Source organism: Archocentrus centrarchus, chromosome 11 (assembly GCF_007364275.1).
Source record: "Archocentrus centrarchus isolate MPI-CPG fArcCen1 chromosome 11, fArcCen1, whole genome shotgun sequence".
Taxonomy (NCBI): domain Eukaryota; kingdom Metazoa; phylum Chordata; class Actinopteri; order Cichliformes; family Cichlidae; genus Archocentrus; species Archocentrus centrarchus.
In genome coordinates this window covers 1,771,448-1,796,623 of record NC_044356.1, presented here as the reverse complement: position 1 = coordinate 1,796,623, position 25,176 = coordinate 1,771,448, and the positions used below count along the sequence as shown (strand labels likewise).

The following is a 25,176-nucleotide window of genomic DNA, read 5'->3' as shown; positions in this document are numbered from 1 at the left end:
GATATTATCTTCGATGTAAGCTTAAAATACAACAGTTTTCTTTTGTTTTTATTTAATTTATTTGGTAAATAAAGTACATCGGAGTAGAAAAGGTAACTGTTTCATCTGTTTGAGCATATTTCTTTTCCATGCAGCACTGAATCAGTTTAATCAGCTGTATTTTGCTTCTTTGCCCTTTTTGCTATCATTCATAAGTTCTCGTGCATATGTTGAAAATCAAATTAAAGAAAAATAAGTGCGGTGACGATTAAAAAAAAGTTTCCAGCTTTATTTTGAAGGTCAAACATAAACTCGGATTGAAGGATGAAGCTTCTGGTTTTTGCGCGGATCTCCGCAGAAACGAAACTTGGCGGAGCTCCCGGGGGGGGGGGGGGGGGGGGGGGGGGGGGGGGGGGGGGGGGGGGGGGGGGGGGGGGATCGGGGCTGCGGAGCTGTGGTTGACGCTTCAGGCTCTGAGCTCTGAGCTCGCGAAAAAAACTGCCAGCGCAGAAATGTTGGTGGGCTCTGCTTCTCACTTCTGCAGCAGAAGTTCTGGTGTACAATAAAGTCCCCGCGCACTTCCTCTTCTCACGCCAAACCCCGCTTGTCCGTTATTCTGTGTCAGCCAGTCTCTGTGTGAGTCTGAGCCCGTCGGTCTGTGCGCTCCGGCAGCTGATCGGTCCTGGTGCTGCAGCCCGTTCGCGCACCTCACCTGAAGCAAACGGAGCTGTGTTAAATGATGGAGCGGCTCACGTGGATTCTGACTTTTTTTTGTGAGTTAATTTTGTTTTTGTTCAGGCTTATTCACTTGTTATGGAATTCCAGGGTGTCAATGACTTGCAATGCATTCCAGGTTCCCTGCAGGTGTCGTTGGTGCGTTTGTCTCTTCGTGATCTTGTGTTGGCGGTAAAGTCACGCTCTGAAAATACCAGGCGTGAACAGATGTGAAGCGGGGCACGCCCCGCACGCAGTCTCAGGACCACAGTCTGGTCTCTGATGTGATGCGGGGTTGCGCACTGCGCGGGGTGCTTGGGGTGCAGAACCTGTTCGCTTTTGTGTGTCTGCGCCGCTGCTGGTGGGAACAGGTCGGTGAGCGTGTTGGATCCTCTCTGGTGAGAGCGCGCCACACTTCAGGCAGGATTTTGTCACTTTCAGACCCGTTTGTATCCGGTTCTTTCGTGGCTGCTTTTCAGCCTTTGTTCACTGACAACAACAACAAATAATTACTGTATTTATTTATTTAGGTAGATAAAGGTTTCTGCTGAGACTTCAATTTTTTTTTTCAAACTTTTGGTGGAACAATCTTCTCTTTGATAGTTCCAGATGAAGATTAACAAAACAAAACAACTTTTATCGAAAAATACGATTGCATACTAAGTTTTTTTTTTGTTTGTTTTTTTAATGATTTATAAACCTGTAGATATGCATGAAAGGATCTTGACCTTAAAGTTAGGAACCACTGGTCTAAAATATCAGGGCAGAGCAGTTTCTCAGTTTTACTCACTGTGAGCATGTGCAGTAAAGTCTTAATGAAAAAATTAATTCTCTTTGAAAAACAACAACACATAAAGTTGGAATTGTAACATCTATTAATAAGTGAGCATTTTAAATGGCAAAACAATGGGAAAGCTCTTTCCAAACTTATCTACACCTGCAGTTTATCTAAAATTTTGTGTCCTGTTTCAGAATCTGGATCCTGGACTGGTTTCCACACTTTCTGAGCCAAACTAATTCTGCATGCTGGAATGTCCACTTTTTGCTTTTGATCTTTTCTTGTTCTTCAAGCTGCATATTAATTGTGTTTTATTTACTATAATTTGAATAATTCTGAAGGCGCACACTGTCCTAACCTGTGCACACTCCACAGGTGCTGCAGGATGTCATCTGTCTTCAGCCTCTCCTGTCCGCAGCTCCACCCTGGTGGTCCAGGCGGGGCAGAACGTCTCTCTGCCCTGCAACCTGACGTCCAGCGTTGACCTCACCTGGTACCTGATGCGCTCAGAGCAACTGCTGCCTCTGCTCACTCTTAAATCAGTGATAAGGAAAAACGTATACACAACCGACTTCCACACAAACAACAGTCGCATAAAGTATGAGGGGGACCTGCAGAGCAGCCTGGTCAGCCTGGAGATCAAGGAGGTGGAGGAGGATGATGCTGGGCTGTATTTCTGCATCGGGAGGTATTCAGCTGCTGTGCATGTTAGCAGAGGAATTCAGCTGACTGTGGATGGTAAGAAGGACGTTTTATTCTGTCTATTTTGAATTTGGTTTTAGTTGCCTTCAGGTTGTTGTTTCAGATTTCCCTTTGAGGATTAAAGATGAGGATTTTCAAACAGCAAGAATATATCGTGATAAGTGATAAAGAACTTATATTTCCTTTAGAAATGTATGTGTGCTCAGTCGAGCTGTCGGATCATTCATTATTTTTCTGTGAAGCAAATTAACTGATGATGTCGGAAATAATAAGAAAATCTTTACCTCGATTGTCCGGGCTCCCGGGATGGACTTAAAACATTTCATTTTGTTTGTTTGTGGATGAATTTGATTTCATCCAGATGGTTAAAAGTTGTGGGAACAACATTTTGGGTTTTCTAAAACCAGCTAACAGGAATTGCTTTCTGAGTATTTGATCATAAAATAAATTTTAACTTGAGGACTTTATGAAAACTCACAGCATAATTTAAATGATTACAGATCAGGAGAACATGAAAGTGAGCACTGGGGTTTAATATGTTTTATAGAAAAATATAGCTATATTTATCAAAGTGAGGTATTGGAAAATGATTTTTTATATGTATTTATATGTATATACTCTGGTACCATAAGTATGGCTTCTTGCTCAGACAGGCTGCAATTGAGGATCAGATATTCTGAATATATAGATTTATAGAGACTTCCAAAAGGTAGACCTGTTGGTGATACAAGTCATTAAGATTTATCCTCTGGGGACCATGACTTCTTCTTGGATCTATTTTTGGGCTTCAGTTTTATGTCAGTGTTTATGTTTGCAGCATGTGCAGCTATTGGATTCAAATGCTCACAGTTGGTTCTGGTAAAAATTAAGTTTGTTCTCCTCTACCCTTCTCCCAACCCCAATTTTGCAGGCCAGTCAAGTTCTTCCACCCTAAACTGGCTCATCCATGTCTTTATGGAGCTGCTTTGTGCACTCGTGTGCAGTCATGTTGGAACAGGAAGGGGCCATCCCCAAACTGTTCCCACAAAGTTGGGAGCATCAAATTGTCCCAAATGTCTTGGTATGCTGAAGCATTAAGAGTTCCTTTCACTGGAACTAAGGGGCCGAGCCAAACTCCTGAAAAACACCCCCACACCATAACCCCCCTCCACCAAACTTTACACTTGCAGACAGGTACCGTTCCCCTGGCAACCACCAAACCCAGACTCCTCCCTCAGATTGGCAGATGGAGAAGTGTGATTCATCCCTCCAGAGAACACGTCTCCACTGCTCTAGAGTCCAGTGGCGGCGTGCTTTACACCACTGCAGCCAACGCTTTGCATTGAGCTTGGTGATGGAAGGCTTGGATGCAGCTGCCTGGCCATGGAAAACCCATCCATGAAGCTCTCTACACACTGTTCTTGAGCTGATCTGAAGGTCACATGAAGGTTGGAGGTCTGTAGTGATTGACTCTGCAGAAAGTTGGCGACCTCTGTGCACTATGACCCTCAGCATCTGCTGACCCCACTCTGTGATTTTACGTGGCACTCGTTCCCAATCACTTCCACTTTGTTATAATCCCACTAACAGCTGACTGTGGAATATTTAGTAGAGAGGAAATTTCAGGACTGGACTTGTTGGCACCTGGGTGGTGAAGCTGGCGACCACATACATATGGTGGTGTGGGCGGTGCAGGTTTGAGTCCCGACCTGTTGCCAATTTGCCCGCGTGTCTTCCCCTGTATCTTTTCCCCATTTCCTGTCTCTCTCCACTGCTGAGAAAAGCTGCTGTGGCCAAAAATGCAAAAAAAAAAATAAAAGGACTGGACTTGTTGCACAGGTATCATCCTATCACAGTACCACACTGGAATTCACTGAGCTCCTGAGAGCGACCCATTCTTGATGTTTGTAGCAGCAGTCTGCATGCCTCGGTGCTTAGTTTATACACCTTTGGACAGGGATGTGACTGGAACACCTGGATTTAGGATCTGAGGATGTGAACTGGCACATATGGAATCAACATTTCTGCCATGTAGAATCAGACTTGGACGAATGAGATCAGCTGCATTTATAACAGCCGCTAAATGAAAGTGACTAAAGCAAAGAGGAGACGGGAGAAACACGCTTGAAACATGTTATGAGCGTTGATGAAGTTGATAGTTTTTCCACTAGAGCTTGGTCTGTAATTTCCTGTTGGCATGTGTTTGGAACCCACAAAAATGCGATGAGCTGATCCGAGCTGGGTCAGACAGAGTGTAAATGAGTCCTCCATGATTTGCTGTGACAGTAAAACAAATTTATCTTTAATACACTGCATGGTCATATTATTTAGTAAGAACTCATAAACAAAACATAACAAATGTTCTGTTTTTCTACGTCTAAAAGAAAAAAATAGTCTATCAAATTTTTAAGTCACCAAATCTCAATATCGGTCTCAAAAATATGATATCAGCTGAGCTCTGTTTTAAAAAACAATTCTAAACAAGAAGCACTCCACCGAGGCAGAGCCCTCTCCAAGCAAGATTTCCTTTAAAAGCCATTTGACTTTGAAGAAGAGGTCAGAGGTCAAATGTGACATATTCTAAATCTTTATATGGTGCTTTCTATATGTTAAAAATACAGAAAACACCTGTCAGAATCATAGTTTCTAAGTTATGAGTCTTTTTGTCAGTTTTGGACCAATAACATTGGAGACCTTGAAGGTGAATGTGAGGCAAATTTTAATGGATGACCTCTGACATCTACACTCCTACAAAATTTTATCAGATTTCATTCAAAGCTTTTTGAGCTCTTGTGTTTACAGACTTATGACCTCCTGGGGGCGGGGTTACCAAAAAAACTGGATGACCTTATTGAAGCGTGGTTCAGCGCTAAGAGCTAAATCATAGAAAATGGCAGCAACTTCAGATTGCAGACAAAAAAAAAAAAAAAAAGAGAAACCTGATGCTGTTAATAAAGTTTGTGGGAATGAACAGCAGGATTTCTCATTTTGAGATTTTAATTTGAGGAAAGTTTTGTGCTGCCCACCAGCTGGTGGTGCTGGAAAGCACCGCCTTTCCCCCTGAGTGTAGCAGTCAGGGCTTCAAGCTTTCCTTTAATGTGTTACCCATCTGCCTCCTGAGGCTGATGTTTATGAAGATTTGAAGGTACAATTTTTTGTGACATCTCAGTTTGGAAGAGATATCACAGAAAAAGACAACTGACATTTCAGTACCAAATGTAGTGCTACAAGTCATACAAGTGCACCTCTGGAAAAAAGAGTGGGGCGAAGAGGCATGACAATATAAAGGGGTTGAGTCACTTCCCCTAAATTTTCCATGAAATGTCTGCACCGCATACTTTATACTTTGCACATCAGCGTGTTTCTCCGTCGACTCTGAAATAGAGTCAAACTCCACATTTCTACACCACAACCTCTACACCCAAATATGAAAATATGAACATTTCCATTCTGCACGTGCCTGCAAAATTCAGCCCAACGCATTTGGTGTAATTTGAACAAAGCTCTGAACTAATATGAGAAAATTGTGTTGTTTGACATGGGTGGAAGTTCAAAAATGCACATATTACTACTGCTACTACTACTAATAATAAAAATAATACAAATGATAATAATAAAAACAATGCACGCTTAGCTGAGATAAACGTGGTGATGACACTTTTTGGAAGGCAGTGGTGGTTTCAGAGTTGTTTAGTTGTGCAGGGTTGACATGTAATAACCCCTGACTGCAGACTGATCTGAGCTCAGTTTCCACAGCCTGCAATGAAAAACAAGTAAGATCAATATATGAGCTGGCCTGTGTCTGCAGATTATAATTATTTTATGATGCATTTGTCTTTTTCTATATGTTTAGTTCAATTTCATTTCATCTATTTTCTAGTTTTATTTGATTTACTCTCTGCGTATGCTGTCTTTTTGGGTGCTTTTGACCTTTATTACAGAGAGGACCGCCTTCAGCTCATGTGCTTTAATATTCACTCTCAAACATTCTTTTCGGAAATACCAAGAAAGCCGGTTTTCCTGTTGACCTTTTGAGACCTAGTCTCCTCCCCTGTGCGCACTACTGCTGCTCATTTTTCCTTCTAGTTATGAAGATGCCTTACCTTAACTGTAATAAGTGTTGTCACAGTGCAGTCATACCAAACCATAATTCACTTGGCACGAATATTTAAAAAGAAGATGAAGAAATAAATGGCTGTTTTATTGTGTGGTTTTGCATTTCCAGGCCCTGCTGGGGGGTCGTCCACAGACCGAGTGAAGCAGCCGTGCTTGGGGCTGGGCCTCTGTGTTCTTCCAGTGTTGCTCGCCCTCTGTTTCATCTGCATGGCTGGATTCTACCTGTGGTCAGGTGTGTGTGCCTGTTTCATCGTTGTGTCTTCTTCTGCTTCTATACTCTGTCACTTCATTCTGTGCATCAGTTCAAGCTGATGGAGCAAAACAGCTCAGAGAGGTCAAAGTGTTACACTGAGCATTTTACTTACTGTGTGTAGAAGTTTGACTACAACATCTGGAGCTGCATTGCCCTCTGTTGGTGGGCTGTGGGAATTACACTACTCACCATGATGATACTCCAAAACCAGACTTCAACTTTAACTGATCACCAATTGATGAATGTTAAACTTTTTTGAACTTTTTTATGTCGATGATGATTTCAAACGATACAGTAAAAGTGATGCCCAAGTACTTCATTAACATAAAAAAAGAGGCTCCTCACACAATGATCTACACGCTAGTAGTTTAATTACATTCAAACAAATCTTCAGACATACAAAGAAAACAGACATTTATTCACAGAAGTGATGTGGCAGTGTGGACTGAAGAAGAAGAGTCTTTAAAATGACACTCTTCCAATAAATTCTTTAAAGATGATGCTATGACAAACATCAGTCAAGGGGCATCATACTTCATAGCAACATTTTCAGTTAACAATAACACAACACAAAATCAAATCCACGTTCCTGCAGATCTCCACAAATGAAAGGTTTGACAAGAAAAGGGTTTACCCAAAACCTCCAATCAAGCCACTTCAGATAGGAATTAAAAAAAAAAGAATTTAATGCCATGTTTTTCAGTTTTCTGACTCTGGTGCAATAAGGAAGACAGTATGACTAAATATATATAAACAACATCATAAATCAACCTCTCTGCACAACACTGGGGCAGCAACACTGGTTGTAAAATGAGCCCCATCTCTGACCTCAGTAAGCACTTTATTGGTGGGTTCATGATCTCACTTGCTAGTTTCAAGTCTTATTAAAGACAACATAGTATTTATTTTGTAAAGTATGGTCATAATCAGAGAAATGGACACAATAAAAGGTGAGCTAAACTATGACTGACATGTTTCTAGCGTGTGAGTGTAAAGTGGTGTAGAGTTTCTCACTCTAATCCACTCTTTACTTATCATGTCTGGTGTAAAAAAGCTAAGGTGGTGATGGTTGAATTCTCAAGTTTAAATTCAAAGGAGGACTTCTGAGCGCTCTGAACTCCTCCAGCAGGACCGTGTTTGTGGCTTAAATACCCGTTTTTCTCTTTCCACCTCGTTTGCACTTCTTGAAATTTTCAGTGTTGTGACACAGAGTGGCAAAAAATCCCCAAGAGAAGTGAAAAGGCAGCCGGAGCTGTGGCAGGACATCATTAACAACACTGCATTTGATGCAAGGCAGAGTTCAAAAATTCCTGAAGCAGATTATCTGAAACAATCCTGTTGTTCACTCAGCTGCTGTGTTTAATATGATTTGTAGATTATTCTATTCTGCTGTTTGATTAGTTGTTTGCACTTAAGCCTGCGACCTGTGGAACTCTTCAAGCTCACAATTTTACATTTTCTGACCTCTGAGTTGAATCAAATGCAGAATAATTCAGGGACGCAGCCCTATTTGTAAGAAAGTCTGAGGATAGAGAGACATTACTGTTACCTCTGGTTTACTGTTTTACACCCCAATAAAGAGTTTTTAAAAAGCTTTTCATTACACAATCCCAGAATAAGTGTGAACAAATTTTCTGTTAACAATCTGAAAATCACAAAGCTGAGTATTGCTGGGTGACGAGGCTTCTGGGGGTTAGCTTCACACCTGCTTCAGCAGCAGCCCGTATGGGCGGATGGACTCCTGCACGATGGCCCTTGTCTTCACATCGTTGGAATCTTCAGGGATGTACACCAACCAGACGTCTGGTCTCTGGCAATTTTGCCTTTTTTCTGGGTTTATACGGTTCTGAAGGACCACTTGGTACGTCTTCCCATCCACTTTGGACTTGAACCTCTTGCAGTACGTCGCTGCAATCCTGATGTCTGGTGTGGAGTACACCCCTCGGCCCCTCGTCTCCACTTTCCTCAAAGCAGTAGCAGCCACGTCCAGAAACTTTGGCTGGTCGTCCGGGTTGCCGCTGTGGGTCAGGATGAGGGAGCCGTCCATGTTTTTGCCCTGGTAGGAGACGGGCCAGGCGTCAGCCCCCGTCCCGAGCCAGCGGTCCCCGCCGTCGTACTTCTGCATGACCCGCAGGGCGACACGGTTCCACCCGCAGGGGCGGACATACAGCTCATTACCACGCATGAACTTCCTGTCTCCATCCTGGAGGTCAATAGAGGGGTTAACAGTCAGAGCCGGAGTCACTTTAAGGAACATATTAAAGGCCAAATGCTAATCACAGTTCAAGTTTATGTAAAATGTGACTAAAGATCAGGAGTAATTATTGATAAATCTTTTAAACCCTCCATCTGAATGAAAACAGTAAAAAAACTTTTTGAATTTGATGCCTGCGGCACTTTTTTAAAAAAGTGTTATAAAGTGTTATATGTTTGTTTGTTTGTTTTCTTATTTCTCCAAAGTGATGCTAAAGCACATCCTGCATGCACCCCAGCAGCACAGGTCTGAAACAAAAAGCTTTAAACTGGGCTGTGGGACAGCGGCGAGCCAGGCTGGCTCAGAAACCATGTCCTTCTACTCTGGTCCCTCACTGTTATGAATTGTTGATGCAGGTACAATTTAGAGATGTAGAAGTACACCACAAAGGAATTATATACAATAACCTTTCTCTGTGACCTTTGTTGGCCACAGCTGAGCGTCCGGCTGTTGGAGGACGGGGCAGGAGACTCTTTGCTCCTCTTTCTAAAATCTTTCCCCTCCAAGTCTTTAAAATTTATCTTGAGTGAAATGTTGAATAATGAGCTCAGTGTTTGCCTGCTGCTCAACCCCCTTTAACTTTCTTACTTTCTCTTTCACTTACATTTCCTGAAAGTCAGACCGTGAGCTGGAATCAGGGCTGGGTTTCTGTTTGGACAGAGGCTGGTATTTTATATATTTTAACTATCTTTATTTGTTTACATATAATAGTTCAAGTTATTAGGTTTTAAGTGCTGATAAAGCTTCTCAGATAATGACTGTTTTGCTGGTTTTGCTTTAAAATTAGCTGAATTCAAAGCCAGGGTGCATTTAAAAAAAATACTAACCTTAAATGTAATCACTAGATTTGTGAGAATATTTCAGTCTTTTTTTTTTAATTTACTGATTTGCACAGAATGCTCTGTGTGATGTTTTCCTCCTGATGACTCAGCATCATGTCAGAATGAGGTGCTTATTTCAAAACGAGCCCTTCAGCCAGGCTGCCAAGTTAACTTCAGTATTTAAAATGAAATCCCAACATCAGTACAACACACATCTCCACCGTCACAGGTCAGCCAGTCAGGTTTGATTCATGTTTGCAGCACTAAAATAATTTGACTTAGTTAAAATAGGAGTCATAACTTGAATTAAAAATAATTCACGAGGCCTGTTTTCAGATATTTTTATGGGTTTGTCCTCCTACAGATTTCCATAAACTCTCACTCACTCATGTATTTATTTACATTTATTGTCTCACTCTTTTCACCACAGTTTGCTTTTGTGCTGACCCACAATCCAGGTGTTGACTCACTTCCTTGTTTTGCAGTTAGCTACAGAGCAGCAGGCGTTTGCCTGCAGACCTTTGGTTAATGCAGAAATGCTGCATAAAGTTCGCCATATTATTAAGTCCATTAATTGATTGTCCGTTTTTTTCCCCTGCATGTTAGAATCAGAGTAACCGCGAGCTGAATTGGTTAAAGCCTGCTGTGTTACGTCAGTGCTGTGTCATGTGACGTGAGCTTTGCCCACAGAAATCAGGCCCGTGCTCTCTCCGCTCACCTTTATGTTGGTGAAGTCGTAGTCGTACTGAGGGTGGAAGAAGTCCTCTGGATTAATCTTGACCGTAACCTGGAGGCTCTCTGGAGGCCCCTCTATTGCCGGCGGGGAGCTGTACAAGTCCTGTTCATCTAAGTCGTGCAGAGACAGAGTCCCTAAACTGGGGTACTCCAGCTCTTTGTAGCCCTCCTGCTTGTAAAACTCCTTGAGGGCCACAACGTTGACCAAATCCTGCGGGGTGAACTGGGAGGTTCCGCTGGCCGACTCGGCTTTGCAGCCCAGGAGAGCAGAGATCGCCTCCAGACACAGCCTAATGTCCGGCATGGTGCTGCTGAGTTGCTCCTCTTTCAGAAACACTCTTTCTAAAAGTCTTTCTATCCTTTTAGAGTGTTTGAAGTCGGAGTTTTGTTGAAGAAAGAGCAGAAAAAGAAGAGCTCAGAGTCAGCCTGCTGCTTCGGCACAAACAGCTCGCCTTGAACGCTTTCACTTTCACTTGAAGGGCTTTTCCTGAGTCCGAGCCTGCAGCGGAGGAGCGGCAGGCTGTCTGAGCTTTTAACTGCATTACAGTCCGAGTGGCATTTTCACTGAATGATAAACAACACGAAACTTTTTTTGGTCACACTGATTATTATTATTAAACTAAATATACAGTAATGCTTTGCTACTATGCTATAAAGAGACCTATGGCACCACCCTGTGTTCAGTCTTAGTGTTATATATATATTATTTGGCACATCTACAAGTTAAATGTGGGTACGAGCGGGGCGGGTGTCAGACATGTGAGAGTTTAACACAGGTTTGTCATCAGTGAAGAACAAACATGTTTCATTTTAATGTGGCTCTGCTGCCCCGCTCCCGGGAATGAGCAGATTTCTCAGTACTGCCTGCTTCTCACAGTTGGATCTCTCACTCTGAATTTTTTCTGTTCATTTTCAAGCACTGACTGAGCTCAGGCCATCCTCACCTCACCCACCGTCTCGTTTTCTCTTCAGGTAAATCGTCTGCTTGCTCCTCCTGTAACCCAGGCAGACGAGACACCAGTCACGGGGTCACAGAGGTCAGTAGCTGGTCACATGTCTCATTCATTCTCTTTAAACACAAACACGGCCCTATTACTTCTGCCAAAGCAGTCTTTATTAATTCATTTTTCTTACTTTGCAACAATTAAATTGAGCTAAATCACTCATTTCAAAAACCAAGTTCGTTCTTTTATAACCTTCCTTCTGATCTCCAAGTTTCCCCTGAAGTGATCATGATTCAGGAAGTACACAAATCATGTGGATGATGCTGAAAAGTCCTCGCCAATCAAACGCAGTCTCAGTGATGTTTGTAAATGCTGCCAGACTTATTAATCTAAGATTTTGATTATAAACGTACTTCCCAAAATTACAAATAAGCATATCGAATAAAAAAAATACAAGTTTTATCAGCTGCTGTTACACTTTTGTGGTGTTTAGAGTTTAAATCTGTTGTGTTCCAGCTTTTATGGAAACAAGATTATAAAATTTGAAGATAGTATGTTTTCATGTTTTGAATATGACTGATTTTAAACTTTTAATTTGTCTAATTTTATCACTGGATTAAAAAAAAAAACAACTTAAAAACTTTCATATGTGGTATTGTGCAACAGCCTTAAACCATCCCTCATTTCTTTATATCTCCATCCATCCATCCACTTCAGGGTCATGGGGGGTGGAGCCTGTCATAGGCTGACAGGCGAGTACACCTGGACAGGTCGCCAGTCTGTCACAGTGCTAACACAGAGAGACAGACAACAATTTCCACTCACATTCACACCTATGTGCAATTTAGAATCATCAGGTAACTTAACCCCACTAACTGCATGTCTTTGGACTGTGGGAGGAGGCCAGAGTGCACAGAAATGATTCAAACCCAGGACCTCTTGCTGTGAGACAGCACGACTAACCACTGCTCCACCAGGGTGCTTTATATATTACTAGGAAAATGTAGGTGCAGTTTATTGAAATGTGTGCAGTATTCAGGATGACTTCCTTTATTCTTCACCACAGCCTGAGGTCTGTTTGGCAAACTTACTCGAGACATGAGGTCGTTTGCGATTCGTGGGTCCGTCACAGGTCCGTGTTGACATCACATTATGATGTTAGTTTTCAAGGGTTGAACCTGCAGTTTAATCAGATTTTTGTCTGTATCTCTCTGCAGGAAGAGTCTTTGCATTATTCCAGTCTGAAGCATCCACACAAGCCCCGCCCCGCCGTCAGGAGAGGAGCCGGATTGGTTGAAGATAATGTCATTTACTCAACGGTGAACAGCTGCAAGAACTCAAACGCAGAGATAGAATGACTTTGTAAAAAATTAAGGTTGAATGTGAAACATTTGTGTTTTTAAAAGTAACTGAATCCCTTTCAATAACAATTGCAAGTAGTTACAAATTTACTGTATATATATATATATATATATATATATTGATAAATAAAAGAGGAAACTACTTTCAATAAACATGTGCTCGATAACTTGGAGTACAAAAGTTTATGAGGAAAACTATGCGATTAAACTAGTTTTTAATATATTTTTTTATTTTGGATTGTAAGGTTGTTTTTGATGATTAGAAATGTTTAAAGTGTTTCAATCATCTCAAATGTCCAGATAATTTACTAAATATTTCTATCAATAACAAAGTAACACCAATAAATTTTACATGTGAGTGGTAATAATGTGATCATTGTTTTTCTCTTTTTCTTTTTTTTTTGGTTTATAAGCATTTTTTTCACATATAAACAAACCGTATATGCTTGCACACAGCAGGGGGCACTTTTGTTAAATAATTAATAAGCTAAAGAAAATATTGAACTTTTACCCATGAAATGTGTGTATATAGACATATTCTACATGATGCTTTTGGTAAAATCGTTCATTGGAGTTTCTTCGGGTTCATTTTTAAGCTTTTTAATACCGTGTCATTTGCTAGAGAAAAGAACACTGCCTCCTCTGTGAATACGTTTTATTAATATGTTTAAACATATTTCTGCACATTCCTGCTGTAAAATTGGTGCTTTTATGCTTTGCTTTCAGTTTCAATCCAACAGTCATGTGCATACACTGACAGTGACCACACAGAAGAATGTAATGTGTCTCTATCAGCCTGCTGAACCCACATAGTCACAGAGTACATGTCCACAGTTTGCTTCTCTTTAACCAATAAACTGATTCTGACATCAGAATATGTTCTGGATTCTGTTTACAAAGACATCCACGTGTTACAGCTTCATTGCCAAATCTGTTGTCGTTCCAGCAAACGCTGCTCGTCCATGCGTGATGTGTATGCGAGCCTGCACTCACAGACACCTGTAAATGAGTCCTTGGTCTAACATTTTAGGGATCAGTTAAAAGCAAATGAAAACAAAGCAAATGATAGATGGAACATGTTGCTCACGTTTTTTGGTTTTTTTCCAAGTTTCAGATAGATGAGAGTGGAAACGTTCACTCACCACATACATAAATATCCTGAAGATACCGCAGCCTGTCATGTAGAACAGTGAGGTTTCGTGACAGCTTCTACCCATTAGCCATCAGACTCTTGAATACTGCAGATAATGTCAGAAGTTAATATATCTGCCTGTTTCCAATTATTCTGTACATGCCATTCTATTTCTCATACATTTCTGCACAAATTACAGAAGTTGCACTTATATTTATATGGCCATCCCTCTTTTTTTTTACCTGGTTTTATTCTATTTTATTTTATTATATTTTATGCTTTATATTTCATGGTTTATCCAGCTGTTTTATGTTGCGACCTAACATGCATCGTAATTTCGTTCTGCAGTGCATCATTGATGTTGTGTAGAATGACAATAAAGATTATCTATCTATCTATCTATCTATCTATCTATCTATCTATCTATCTATCTATCTATCTATCTATCTATCTATCTATCTATCTATCTATCTATCTATCTATCTATCTATCTATCTATCTATCTATCTATCTATCTATCTATCTATCTATCTATCTATCTATCTATCCATCCATCCATCCCAATGTTGGATACTGATATTAAACATCGACAAAGTTTTGGATAGTAGTGCCATGTAAATTCAGGCTTCAGACTCATTTAAACACGAACCTTTAATCTGTTTTTCCTACTTTTGGATTTGTATGATGTCACAGAGAGCAGACAGAAGCCACACCCACCCACTGTTTAAACCTGATTGAAAGGGGGAAGAAGAAATTCAAAGGTAGGGTGGTCTTGAGGAGGTAAGACAGCCCATTTTCAGACAGAAGACAAACTGAGGGGCTGCACTGAGGCTTATTTTGGACTGTAAATCATGTAAAGCTGCTCCATTAAAGTCCAAGAATAAACTTTGGAACTGGAAATGAGCTGTTGGGTTCCCTTTTTTTAGAGCCAAATGTATGGAGAAAGGTGGGCAATGACACTTGTACAAATGTGAATGCTTACTAAAAAAAAAAAGGGAAATAACGTTTCCAATCACAGCCTTAAACTATTGTTTAACACAGTAATGAGTTGTAATCAGTGAAACTGATTTCATAGCTTCTTGTGTTTGTGGCAGCTTCAGACTCTGTTAACTTCATACAGACTCACAGCTTTTAGAGTTTCTGCTCGGATAAAGGAGTGCACGCTGCTGAAGAACGAGAAAGCTGGACTCTGTCTGCGTGGACTCTATCTGGCAGCAGGTCTGGTGATGACGGAGGAATAGATGACGCTGTGGTGACTCTGATCCGGCGGACTCCTGCTGGGTCTCTCCCTCCAGTTCTGTCGGCCCAGAGAGGCATAGTGGATCATCTCACCCTGCAAGGACGGCGTCTCACACTCCTCACACTCTGCAGAGACACAAAGCTTTTTAATCATTTCACGCGTGGACAGATGTAAGGATGATTATCAAACGGCTGATAAAATTACCCTTTTGTCTGCTGGACGGCTTCCACGGCTGCAGCTCCGTGTCCTCACGTCTCGGTGTCGCTGCACACGACAAAGCAAACAGGTGATGATGAAAGTGGCAGGAACATCAGAAAACATGCTCCACAAGATGCCTGTGAACAGGTGCTTCCTGATACTGGACTTCCTTTGATTACAATAACAGCATTTGTGAAAAGTCCAAAATTTAACATCTGCCTTTCTTTATAATGATCCATGCAAAAACAAGGAAGATATTTTACACTGTAAAAATTATTCAGCTCCATCTGGTGAATGAATTCTTAACATATCTGTATTACGTATGTTCAACATACTTAAACCTACATTATAAGTAAGATATGATAAGATAAAATACATTTAAAAATATTAACAAAGTTCAGAGTTGAAACAGCATTTATGCTGGACAGTTTTTCAGCGAGTGAAGATGTTTTTGGTGATGGGGTAAAAACATGTCTTTATCTACAACGGATGATACATAATAATGATGATGCCGATAATCACAATGATACAAAAAATACAGTATGAAAAAACTGTGAAAAAGAGATGACAAATAAACGATATAAATACAAAACATGCTAAAATATGCTGTATCCATAAACACATACACATAAATAACTTCCTGTGATGACGCATTCTGTGGAAGATTTTCCATTTTCTTTTTTTTTTTTACAAATGTTTTTGATCATGAGTTTTAAAATCCGTCTCCCCAGTTTTTATTCATATTCGTAAACCTTCCAGAATTCACTAAAGCCGTCAGCAGAAAGAGAGGAAAACAGCTGCACTTTGTGTAATACAAGTTTGTACCAGAAGATGGCGCAAAACATCAGCGCAATATTTATTTACCCAGACAGGCCACAGAAAATATAAACCGGTTTATTCTGAACATGAACCGGTTTATATTCTGGTTGTCACATTATTACTTACATGTTAAACAAAAGCACACATTTGAAAACCTCTCAGCATAACCTGCTAAAATGTTGCCCCTGGCTAACAGAAAACAGCAGGTAACATTCCCAGCACAAGCTTTTTCCTTAAATTAAAATTTTACCAGCTAAAAAATAATGCCACCTTTTGTTTCCCGTTACCTGCAGCTCTGTATTTCTTCTTCCTCCTGCACTTCATGCTGGTCAGTAAAACACAGACAGCAGCTAAGAAGATGATCATTAACCCCAAACTGACAACAGCAATCAGCAGCAGAACTGCGAGGGACCACAGACACAACATCTGGTCAGTGAACATAGAAAACAGCTGGAAGCAAACTACAGATGTGATTTATAGTTAATGCCATATATCTGTGCTGACCGATTTCAGGCTTCATGTTGATCTTCTTTGTTTCAGCCACTTTTAATAAGTAAAGAACACAGAACACACAAACTGGGGTCAGAGACTTTATACTTTCTGATATTTGCAAAGAAAAATGAATCAATAGCTGTTCAAGATCATTTGAAAATGCATCCAAATAATCACAGCCACTGTGAATAAAGTCAAATGAGTTCTTAAAAAGTAAATGAATGACTTTCTCCATTTTAAGAAGGATGGAAGCATCCTACCTGTTGTCATTACTGCAGACGATGGAGTTGTCCTGGCAGTTGTCTCTGGATGCACTAGTACAAAAAAATATTTGAACATTTTCTGTTTGTTACAAAAATATAAAAATAAATGAGTGTTAAAAGCCAACATTCAAATCCTGCTTTTAATAGAGGGTCAGTAAACACAAAAAAATGCATAAAGTGTGTAAGATTTTATAGGAAACACATAAAACTTCAAGTTACTGCACTTAAGGTAAAATACGTCTTCTTAACAATAATTATTATCAGTGTTCTTAAGAATTTAAAGGCAGGAAAAATGTGTGAAATAAAGAAAAAACTCTGTCAGAAAGATAAACACAGCAGTTTATATGTTGTTGTTGTGTTTCATTCACATCATTTTTTCTCCATTAAATTCTCTGCGTCTCATACCATCAGATGAATCTCTGAATCCAGACTGAAGTATTTCAAAATACTGAGATCACCTGGGAGGATGGTGACCCTAGCCTGCAGCACTCCATTGCACAGATACTCTCCAGCGTCCTCTAGCTGTAGGTCCTGGATCTGCAGGGCGTTGTTGCTAAAGCTCAGCCGGCCGCCATCCTTCTCAGGTTTCACCGTACCGTTTTTGAACTTGGTGAGGATGGCCTCCCGCCTCTCATCCTCTCTCTGCTGGAACCACCTCTGCTTGGATTTGAAGGAGCCCCTGCAGGGGAGCAGCAGCGTCCGGCCTGCAGACACCACATATTCGTGGCCTGAGGAGTAAAGCAGCTATTTGGGTTACTCGTACTGTCACAGCTCTGTCACTATTGACTTTCCCTACTTGTTCAAAATAAAACAAAACAAAATAGTTGCTGCTGCATCTGAACCACCTGTCTGACACTCCCATTCATTTCCTGGTGAAGCGTCCTACCTGGTGGTCCTTGTCAGTGGCTGTCAGAGCGTCAGAGGAGCAAAATTTTCTGCAGATGTGTATGTTTCTACAAGCACTGAAATCCCAGTTGGACGTTAGTTTGTTATTTTTGTGCGTAACATGAAGCTTTTACAGTCGTTCACTCATCAACAGGCTGTAAGGACGGAGACAGCGATGATGTCACAGATTTATAATGAGGCAGCTGCAGCTGTCAGACTGTCAGTCAGTTCCTCTGAAACCTTTACTGTAGTTACTGCAGCATCACTGTTACATCACACTGATCTGGATGAAGCTTTAGACACAGAACACACTGATCACTGATCAATGAATGATCAATGAATGTCTCGATCCTGGAGATGATGTGAATGTTTGAGTGAAGATGAGGCTGAAATTATTTGAACATTTTAAAATTGAACTACATGGATTTAAAGTTGCTTAAATGTCAACAATTTGAAAGTTCTGGTGTCTGAAATTCAGAGTATGAATCTCAGCATATTTTCCACTTATAATAACCTAAATTGGTGATCATTGGCTCTGTAATGGATCCGCAGACTGTGTCCGAGTCCACCTGCACAGCAGGAGGATCTTAACTGATCAGGATCAGGGATTCAGACCAGATAAGATTCATTATAACATATTTGCCTTTATTGGTAAAACTTTACATTCATTACAGACTTGGAAAGCTGCCGTATATGCTTTCAACTAAATATGAAACTATGTTTGACCTCTGCTGTGGCTGTCAGAGAGCTGTCATCTAGATCTTAGATCAAATATCTGAATAATTTAAAAATATATATATTTCTGAATAATTATTTAAAACAATTAAATGGTCATAAACTGAACTGTCGTAAACTGTAGCAAAAACTGTTTTTATTAAATAAAAACCTACATGAGGGCAGCTCCACCCCCACCCTGCGATTGCATCATTACAGCGTTACTCAGGACACAAAGGTCAGGGTTAGGTCATCGTTCGTGGCATGAAATAACATCCTGTACAGGTTACCAGTCTGCTGCAGGGCCAACACAGAGAGACAGACAACCATTCACACTCACATTCATACTTATGGGCAATTTACCTAACCCCACTAACTGCATGACTGTGAGCCCACGCGTGCAAACTCCTCACACCCGGACAAGGTGGATTCAGTTTTCTTCAAATACTTTACTTAAGCCTTTATATGCAGGTGCTGCATGTTCTTTAACACTTTTTTTTCTGATGTACATATTCAGGTCACAGATTTCATAAGAGTTCAAGGAAGAGCGTGACAAACTGTTATCATTTCCATTTTAACATCTCACCATCTTGACGTAGGTGATGTATGTGACAAATTCAGACTGGGGAAACTTTTCTTGTATTCGTATCAGTCCCACCCTTTCCTCTGCTGCCTTCAAATTCTCTTTTATGTAGATAACACACAGAAGAAGAAATGGATTATTTCAACACATTTCTCTAAACACTTCTGACTTCCTTTGGGGCTTTCTGTGGGTTTTTTTTTTTTAGCTCTGCATCAGTGTGCAGACACTTTGTGCTCGTCATTGATTCTTCATACCAAATATTTAGTCACTGTTACTGATATTAAGCTACATTGATGCACATATTTAATCCTGAAGGCACTGTCTTTAGCGTTTATCCTTATTTGATTTATGGAGTCTTACTGTATGCAACATAGAACAGCATCTTTATTTAATTTTATGTTAACTTAACAGTAAAGATAATTTTGATTTGGATTAATTTCCCTGAGCTGCAGCCAAAATTTCCCAAGATTTACAACTGCATATATGGTAGATAAGAACATTTAATATCTGCCAGTTAATTTAAGCATCCCAACTCTGAGTGTGTAAATGTGTCTACTGTAGGAAGCCTATAATATGATCGTATTGGTGGTGGATGCTCTACTTTCTGCCAGATATCCCAGTCATATCATTTCCTGGTTTATTTTTTAGACATTGGTTACTTGTATATTTCCTCACTTGTACTTCCTCTTGTTGTTACTGGAGCTTGAAAAAGGCGACTGGACTTCTTTTTGTTTCTTGAAGACGTTTCACCTCTCATCCGAAAGTCTTCTTCGGTTCTCAACCAAATGGTGGAGAGACCCAGGTATTTAAACCCCTGTGGGCGTAGTCCCTTGGAGGTGGTTATGACCCTCTATTGTTCATGTGCGTGAACACATGTGCCCAGGTGTGAAAGGAGGCGTGGGTCATTTCAATCAGTGGTTTTAGTTGAAACCAATTTAGGACTTCGCTCTGAATGTCCAATAGACTCCAATTTGTTCATGTAAATGTATAATTAAGGTTAAGGTTCCACAGACATCTGTGCTAGGACCAATTTTATTTACATTATACATGCTTCCCTTAGGCAGAATTATTAGAAAGCATTGCATACATTTTCATTGTTATGCAGATGATACTCAGCTTTATTTATCCACGAAGCCAGATGACACACATCACTTAGTTAAACTGCAGGAATGTCTTAAAGACATTAAGGCCTGGGTGACCTCTAATTTCCTGCTTCTAAATTCAAATTATACTGAGGCGATTGTGCTCGGCCCCGCGTGCTTTAGAGGTGTGGTGTCTAGCCAGATACTTATTCTGGAAAGCATTACTTTGTCCTCCAGTAGCACTGTGAGAAATCTTGGAGTCATTTTTGACCAGGATATGTCCTTCAATGCACATATTAAACAAATATGTAGGACTGCTTTTTTACATATGTGCAATATTTCTTTTTTTTTTTTCCTTCCTGCTCTCGGTGGAGACGGACGCATTTTTCTCTTCTCCCCAGCCTTTCCTATCTACCCCTGCTTTTTGCTGCTTCGCTGCTTAGAGCGTCCCTTTACACATCCCTAAACTGGAAATTAAATTATGGATCTGGTCAGCTGGTCTCTCAACACTACTGATGGTCAAATTCTCATCACGAGGAGAAGGGGAACCCTCTTTCCTCTGGTCCGACTACACACCCGGCTGGCTATGTTATGGATTCCCGTGGGGATGAAAGATAACGTTCCTGGCTGCACTGTGTGGACGTGGCATATACATTGATAGAAGGATTTTTCCCGAATTGGACCTGGGGATACCTGGTTTCTGGGCAGCTGTTCAGGCCCTAGTAAGGCTGCCTATGAGGGATGCAGAAACAGTACGAACTCAATCAGACCCAGTAGAGCTGAATCGAAATGGATTACATCTGGAGGAGTGTTGGAGTCTCTGTTCTGCATGGTTGAGTAGAACCATTTGTATTTGTATTTCTCTTGGATGGGTGTTCTGGAACGCAAATTTCATTATATGTTTACATATAATGACAAATAAAGTCTTCTTCATCTTCTTCATCTTCAATATTTCTAAAATTAGAAACATCCTTTCTCAGAGTGATGCTGAAAAGCTCATTCATGCATTTATTACTTCTAGGGTGGACTATTGTAATTCATTATTATCAGGCTGTCCTAAAAGCTCCCTGAAAAGCCTTCAGCTGATCCAAAATGCTGCAGCTAGAGTACTGACAGGGACTAGAAAGAGAGAGCAGATTTCTCCCATATTGGCTTCTCTTCATTGGCTCCCTGTTAAATGTAGAATAGAATTTAAAATCCTTCTCCTCACATACAAGGTCTTGAATAATCAGGCCCCATCTTATCTCAAAGACCTCATAGTACCGTATCACTCCAATACAGCACTTCACTCACAGACTGTGGGCATGTGGTTCCTGGGATACTTAAGAGTGCACATGATGTTCAAAGTAGTGTTTCTTCTCATTCATCTCTTTTCAGCCTGTTTATACCCCACTCTGCATTTAGTCATGAGTTATTATTAATCTCTGGTTCTCTTCCACAGCATGTCTTTTATCTTGTCTCTCTCCTCAGCCCAACCGGTCGCGGCAGATGACTGCCCCTCCCTGAGCCTGGTTCTGCTGGAGGTTTCTTCCTGTTAAAGGGAGTTTTTCCTTCCAACGGTTGCTAAGTGCTGCTCATAGAGGGTAGTTTTGACTGTTGTGTTTTCTCTGTAATTATTGTAGGGTCTTTACTTGCAACATAAAGTGCTTTGAGGTGACTGTTTGTTGTAATTTGGGCTTTATAAATAAAACTGAATTGAAAATATCCCTGATGTGGACGTATGCTGTTGTGATAAGATGATCCATGTTATTTGCTTAATTTATGAGTGGTCATGTTCTGGCTCATCTGGCTCTCTTTTCCATAATGCCCCCCTTGTAGCTCCACCTCCAGCATACCTGTCAGAACCTGCAGCTCAGCCACCAGCTGCTGGTTACAGCGGTATCCTCCATTATGTGACTCATCCAGATGTAGGATGCAGAGGCCATTAGGCTTGAGAAGGTAGTGCTGGCGGTCCTTGTTGGTCATGTAGCTGCCTCGTCGGGTCACCAGGACCTCCTTATCCTGAAGAGTCCAGATCACATCTGCACTGTCAGAGCTGCCACACGGCAGGCAGACAGAGTGATTCTTTGGAACTGAAAACCGGATCACTGCTGGAGGAGAGGAAGCATTCACAGATCTGAAGCTGTCAAACTCGAGCAACAAAAAGGAATCTTGTTTTGTGTTATTTTGACAAAGTAAATACTACCTTAAATACGGCTGATATTTTATTAAAAGAAAATGGAGCCAGCTGCAGTGCCAAAAACTGATGCTCCTCTAATGCTGGGAAATAATATGGTTGTTGCTGTGTGGTTATATGCACCAACAGACTATCCATTTTTTTCTCATAGTGGTAGTTTGCTAATAGCACTAGCTAGCATTACCTGGTATCTCCATCCTAGTCATGTCCTGCTCAAAAACATAAAGATGAGAATGGGCAGAACACTTTAAAAGCGTTAAACTTGCGACTTTAATCTGAGTCAACAAAGCAAATGCTACGTTCATCTTTTATATACAGTCTTGTGTATTAAGCTCTTGCCATTTTTTCCAGCCTGACATATTTAGTTATGCATCCGCTATATTTAGATGATGTCATGTAACTGTATGACTGAGCCCTTCACATCCTGCTGATGCTCAGTGTTCAGCCTTATTTCCTGTTTTATCTGCAGTTTCCTCTTTTATCTCATGGAAACATGCTCTCTGTCTAAAGGTACAGTGGAAAGAATAAAAATAGAGCCAAAGTTCACTAGAGAAGTAACAGCATTTAAATGTTCTGAGTAGCTGTGCAGAAATGTTTGCTGAAAAAAAGTTTTTATCAAACATAATGCTGAAAGAATGAAACTAGTTCTTCCTTTATTTTAAGTTTAAAGATTACACAATGTCAGAGGAAAGCCTTAACTCTCTTTTTTTAAACATATATTTTTAGGTCAAAGATCAAAAATGTGGATTAATGAAATTTATAGATGCACCTTTCAGTTCCTTTGAGCCTATAAAAAAAGTTCTTATGTATATGAGCACGCTCATATTTATTAATACATATCCCAGTTATAGTAAAACCTAAATATTTTATTTACTAAATATAGTAAGTATGAGAATTGTGAATCAACAGATTTTTCTGGAAATTTTACACAAAATGCAGGCATATGTTATGATAAATTGTGAAGTAGATACATTTTGCAAAAAAAAATTAAAAGAAAATAGCAATTATGCAATATTAAAGTAAACTGACAACTGCAGATTTGCAAGTAAGATGAACTTTAGCACAAAAAAGGAAAATAACTGTACAGTATTACAATATTATAGTGCAAACCTGTCTGTTGTGCAAATGCAGCTGTATAATAAGCCAAGGACTAAAATTATGGCGAGTGTGACGGTTTCTTTGTACCTGTGCAGTTTTCTGTGCTGCTGATCAGATCTGAGAGCAGGATCCAAACATGACAGGAGATCACAAAACTGAACATCTTCAGCAAAAAACGTGGAACTGCGGAGCTGCTGCCGATATGCCTGGAATTTGAACTTCAGTTTGTCACTTTTTCCCTTCCATCCCTATCCTAATCTTCCTCTTCCTCCTGCAGTGACTCAGTGAAGGACGGAGCATCACTAGCCTGGAAAATGAGGATGCATGTTCTCATACTGGCTGCAGACTTGCTGTTTCACATCGATGAGGCAAAGACCAAAGATGGAAGCTGTTGACTTCTTTCAGATGAAGTAGTTGATGAACAACAAATTTAAAGGAATATCTGAAATTTTAATTTGACCATTTGCATATAATACTTTCTGTTTTCCATATAATGCGTTTAATGACGTTATAATTCATGTTGTTTTCCTTGTTTATCCTCAGTTTTGTTATAAACTTTATTCATCCTTTGAATTTTTATCTGACAGAAGCATTTGTGCTGAATTCTCCCTCAAATAAAAGTTAACTATGCCCAAACCAATATTTTATTTATTAACCTTATGCCACAATCATTTTAAAATAATAATTTGACTTGACTGATTTCCAAGAATCCAAACAACCAGTGAAACAAAACTCATGCAGCTAATTTTTAATTAAAGTTAAACTGAAATGTGACTCATTCGGCTGCTGAAGTGTTTGCTGGAGTTGAAGGAAGGTTTTTCATTTGATCCCAAAGAATTCCTGTAACATGAATAAGCAAAAAGTTGCAATTAGAAAAAAAGTGATGTGATTAATAAACATCAGATTGCACCTTTCACTATTTTCTGACATTATACAGAGCAAATGAGTGAAATTAGGTAAAAGTCTTACAGAATATAATAATTTTGTAAATATTGTGTCAAAATGTTTTTCTATAAAAATGTCATTGAGTAAGCTCTACAAATACAAACCCACATAAAAGCAACACGTGAAAAATCACCTTCATTTTCCTGTCAGTGCTGTTGGATCATGAAATAAATGGACATGGGGGGTCTGAGACGGTGCTGAAGAAGACACAAAATGTTTTATTTTACATCTCCAAATATTCATCTGCAGAACGAAGACAGATATGGTTAATAGACTAGTTCTCATATAGCGCTGTCTGTCTGAGCACTCAAAGTGCTTATACAACATGTTTACATTTACCACATTCACTTCCATGATTAACTAAGCTAAGTGCTTTATTACCTAACATTCACACTCCAACGGTTGCATCGGAGAGCAACTTGGGGTTAAGTATCTTGCCCAAGGATACATTGGCAGGAATCGAACCGCCGACTTTCCAATCAGTAAGTGACCTGCTCTACCTCCTGAGCTACAGCCACCTAGTTCAGGGTCTCCCCATTTAGCTTCCCAGAGCTAGTTAATGACAGAGTATGTAAGATCATCTCGGTATGATCTACCTGAAAGGTAAAACATGTTTTTGTCCCGGTAAAGAAACCAGAAGGTCAGAGCCTGAGTTTGAGTTTAGTGTTTTTGTTTGAGAACAGAAAGAAATTTAGGCTATAACTGACAAACCCACTTTTTTGGTAAATTCCCATCCATCCCTCATTCCATTTTCTGCTGCTTATTCATTGGCACGGCCCAAGATCTCCACATGATGTTAAACAGATGGTAGGCGGGTATTGAAGAATAGGAAACTGAGGCTAAAATTCACACAGGCATACAAAAACTAGACAATAGAGGATTGGAGAAATGTTTCCTGGTTTGAACCAAAATC

The 25,176-nt window shown here is 40.2% G+C and overlaps 3 protein-coding genes across 5 annotated transcripts; 1 reads left to right on the top strand and 2 right to left on the bottom strand.

Moving 5' to 3' along the window:
• The first annotated feature begins 448 nt into the window (after positions 1–448).
• Positions 449–13,295, top strand: LOC115788735 (uncharacterized). 3 transcript variants are annotated; one of them, XM_030741892.1, is made up of 6 exons: positions 449–752; positions 1,847–2,209; positions 6,378–6,500; positions 11,304–11,368; positions 12,342–12,407; positions 12,493–13,295. In XM_030741892.1, exons 1-5 carry the CDS (start codon positions 716–718, stop codon positions 12,375–12,377), a joined length of 624 nt encoding a protein of 207 aa, XP_030597752.1. In that variant the 5' UTR covers positions 449–715; the 3' UTR covers positions 12,378–12,407; positions 12,493–13,295. The 3 variants fall into 3 exon arrangements, with proteins under 3 accessions (XP_030597752.1, XP_030597751.1, XP_030597753.1); XM_030741891.1 differs by lacking the exon at positions 12,342–12,407; XM_030741893.1 differs by lacking the exons at positions 449–752; positions 12,342–12,407 and adding an exon at positions 989–1,091.
• On the bottom strand, positions 6,884–10,784 carry LOC115788734 (uncharacterized). Its single transcript, XM_030741890.1, has 2 exons — positions 10,315–10,784; positions 6,884–8,724 (listed from the first exon to the last, which is right to left on the bottom strand). Exons 1-2 carry the CDS (start codon positions 10,633–10,635, stop codon positions 8,221–8,223), a joined length of 825 nt encoding a protein of 274 aa, XP_030597750.1. The 5' UTR covers positions 10,636–10,784; the 3' UTR covers positions 6,884–8,220.
• A 179-nt stretch (positions 13,296–13,474) lies between the features above and the next one.
• On the bottom strand, positions 13,475–22,417 carry LOC115788157 (uncharacterized). Its single transcript, XM_030741096.1, has 8 exons — positions 22,405–22,417; positions 21,880–22,134; positions 17,239–17,508; positions 16,778–16,831; positions 16,530–16,568; positions 16,313–16,426; positions 15,213–15,272; positions 13,475–15,133 (listed from the first exon to the last, which is right to left on the bottom strand). The coding sequence occupies exons 1-8, from the start codon at positions 22,415–22,417 to the stop codon at positions 14,973–14,975; spliced, it is 966 nt and encodes a 321-aa protein (XP_030596956.1). The 3' UTR covers positions 13,475–14,972.
• Between the last annotated feature and the right edge of the window lie 2,759 nt (positions 22,418–25,176).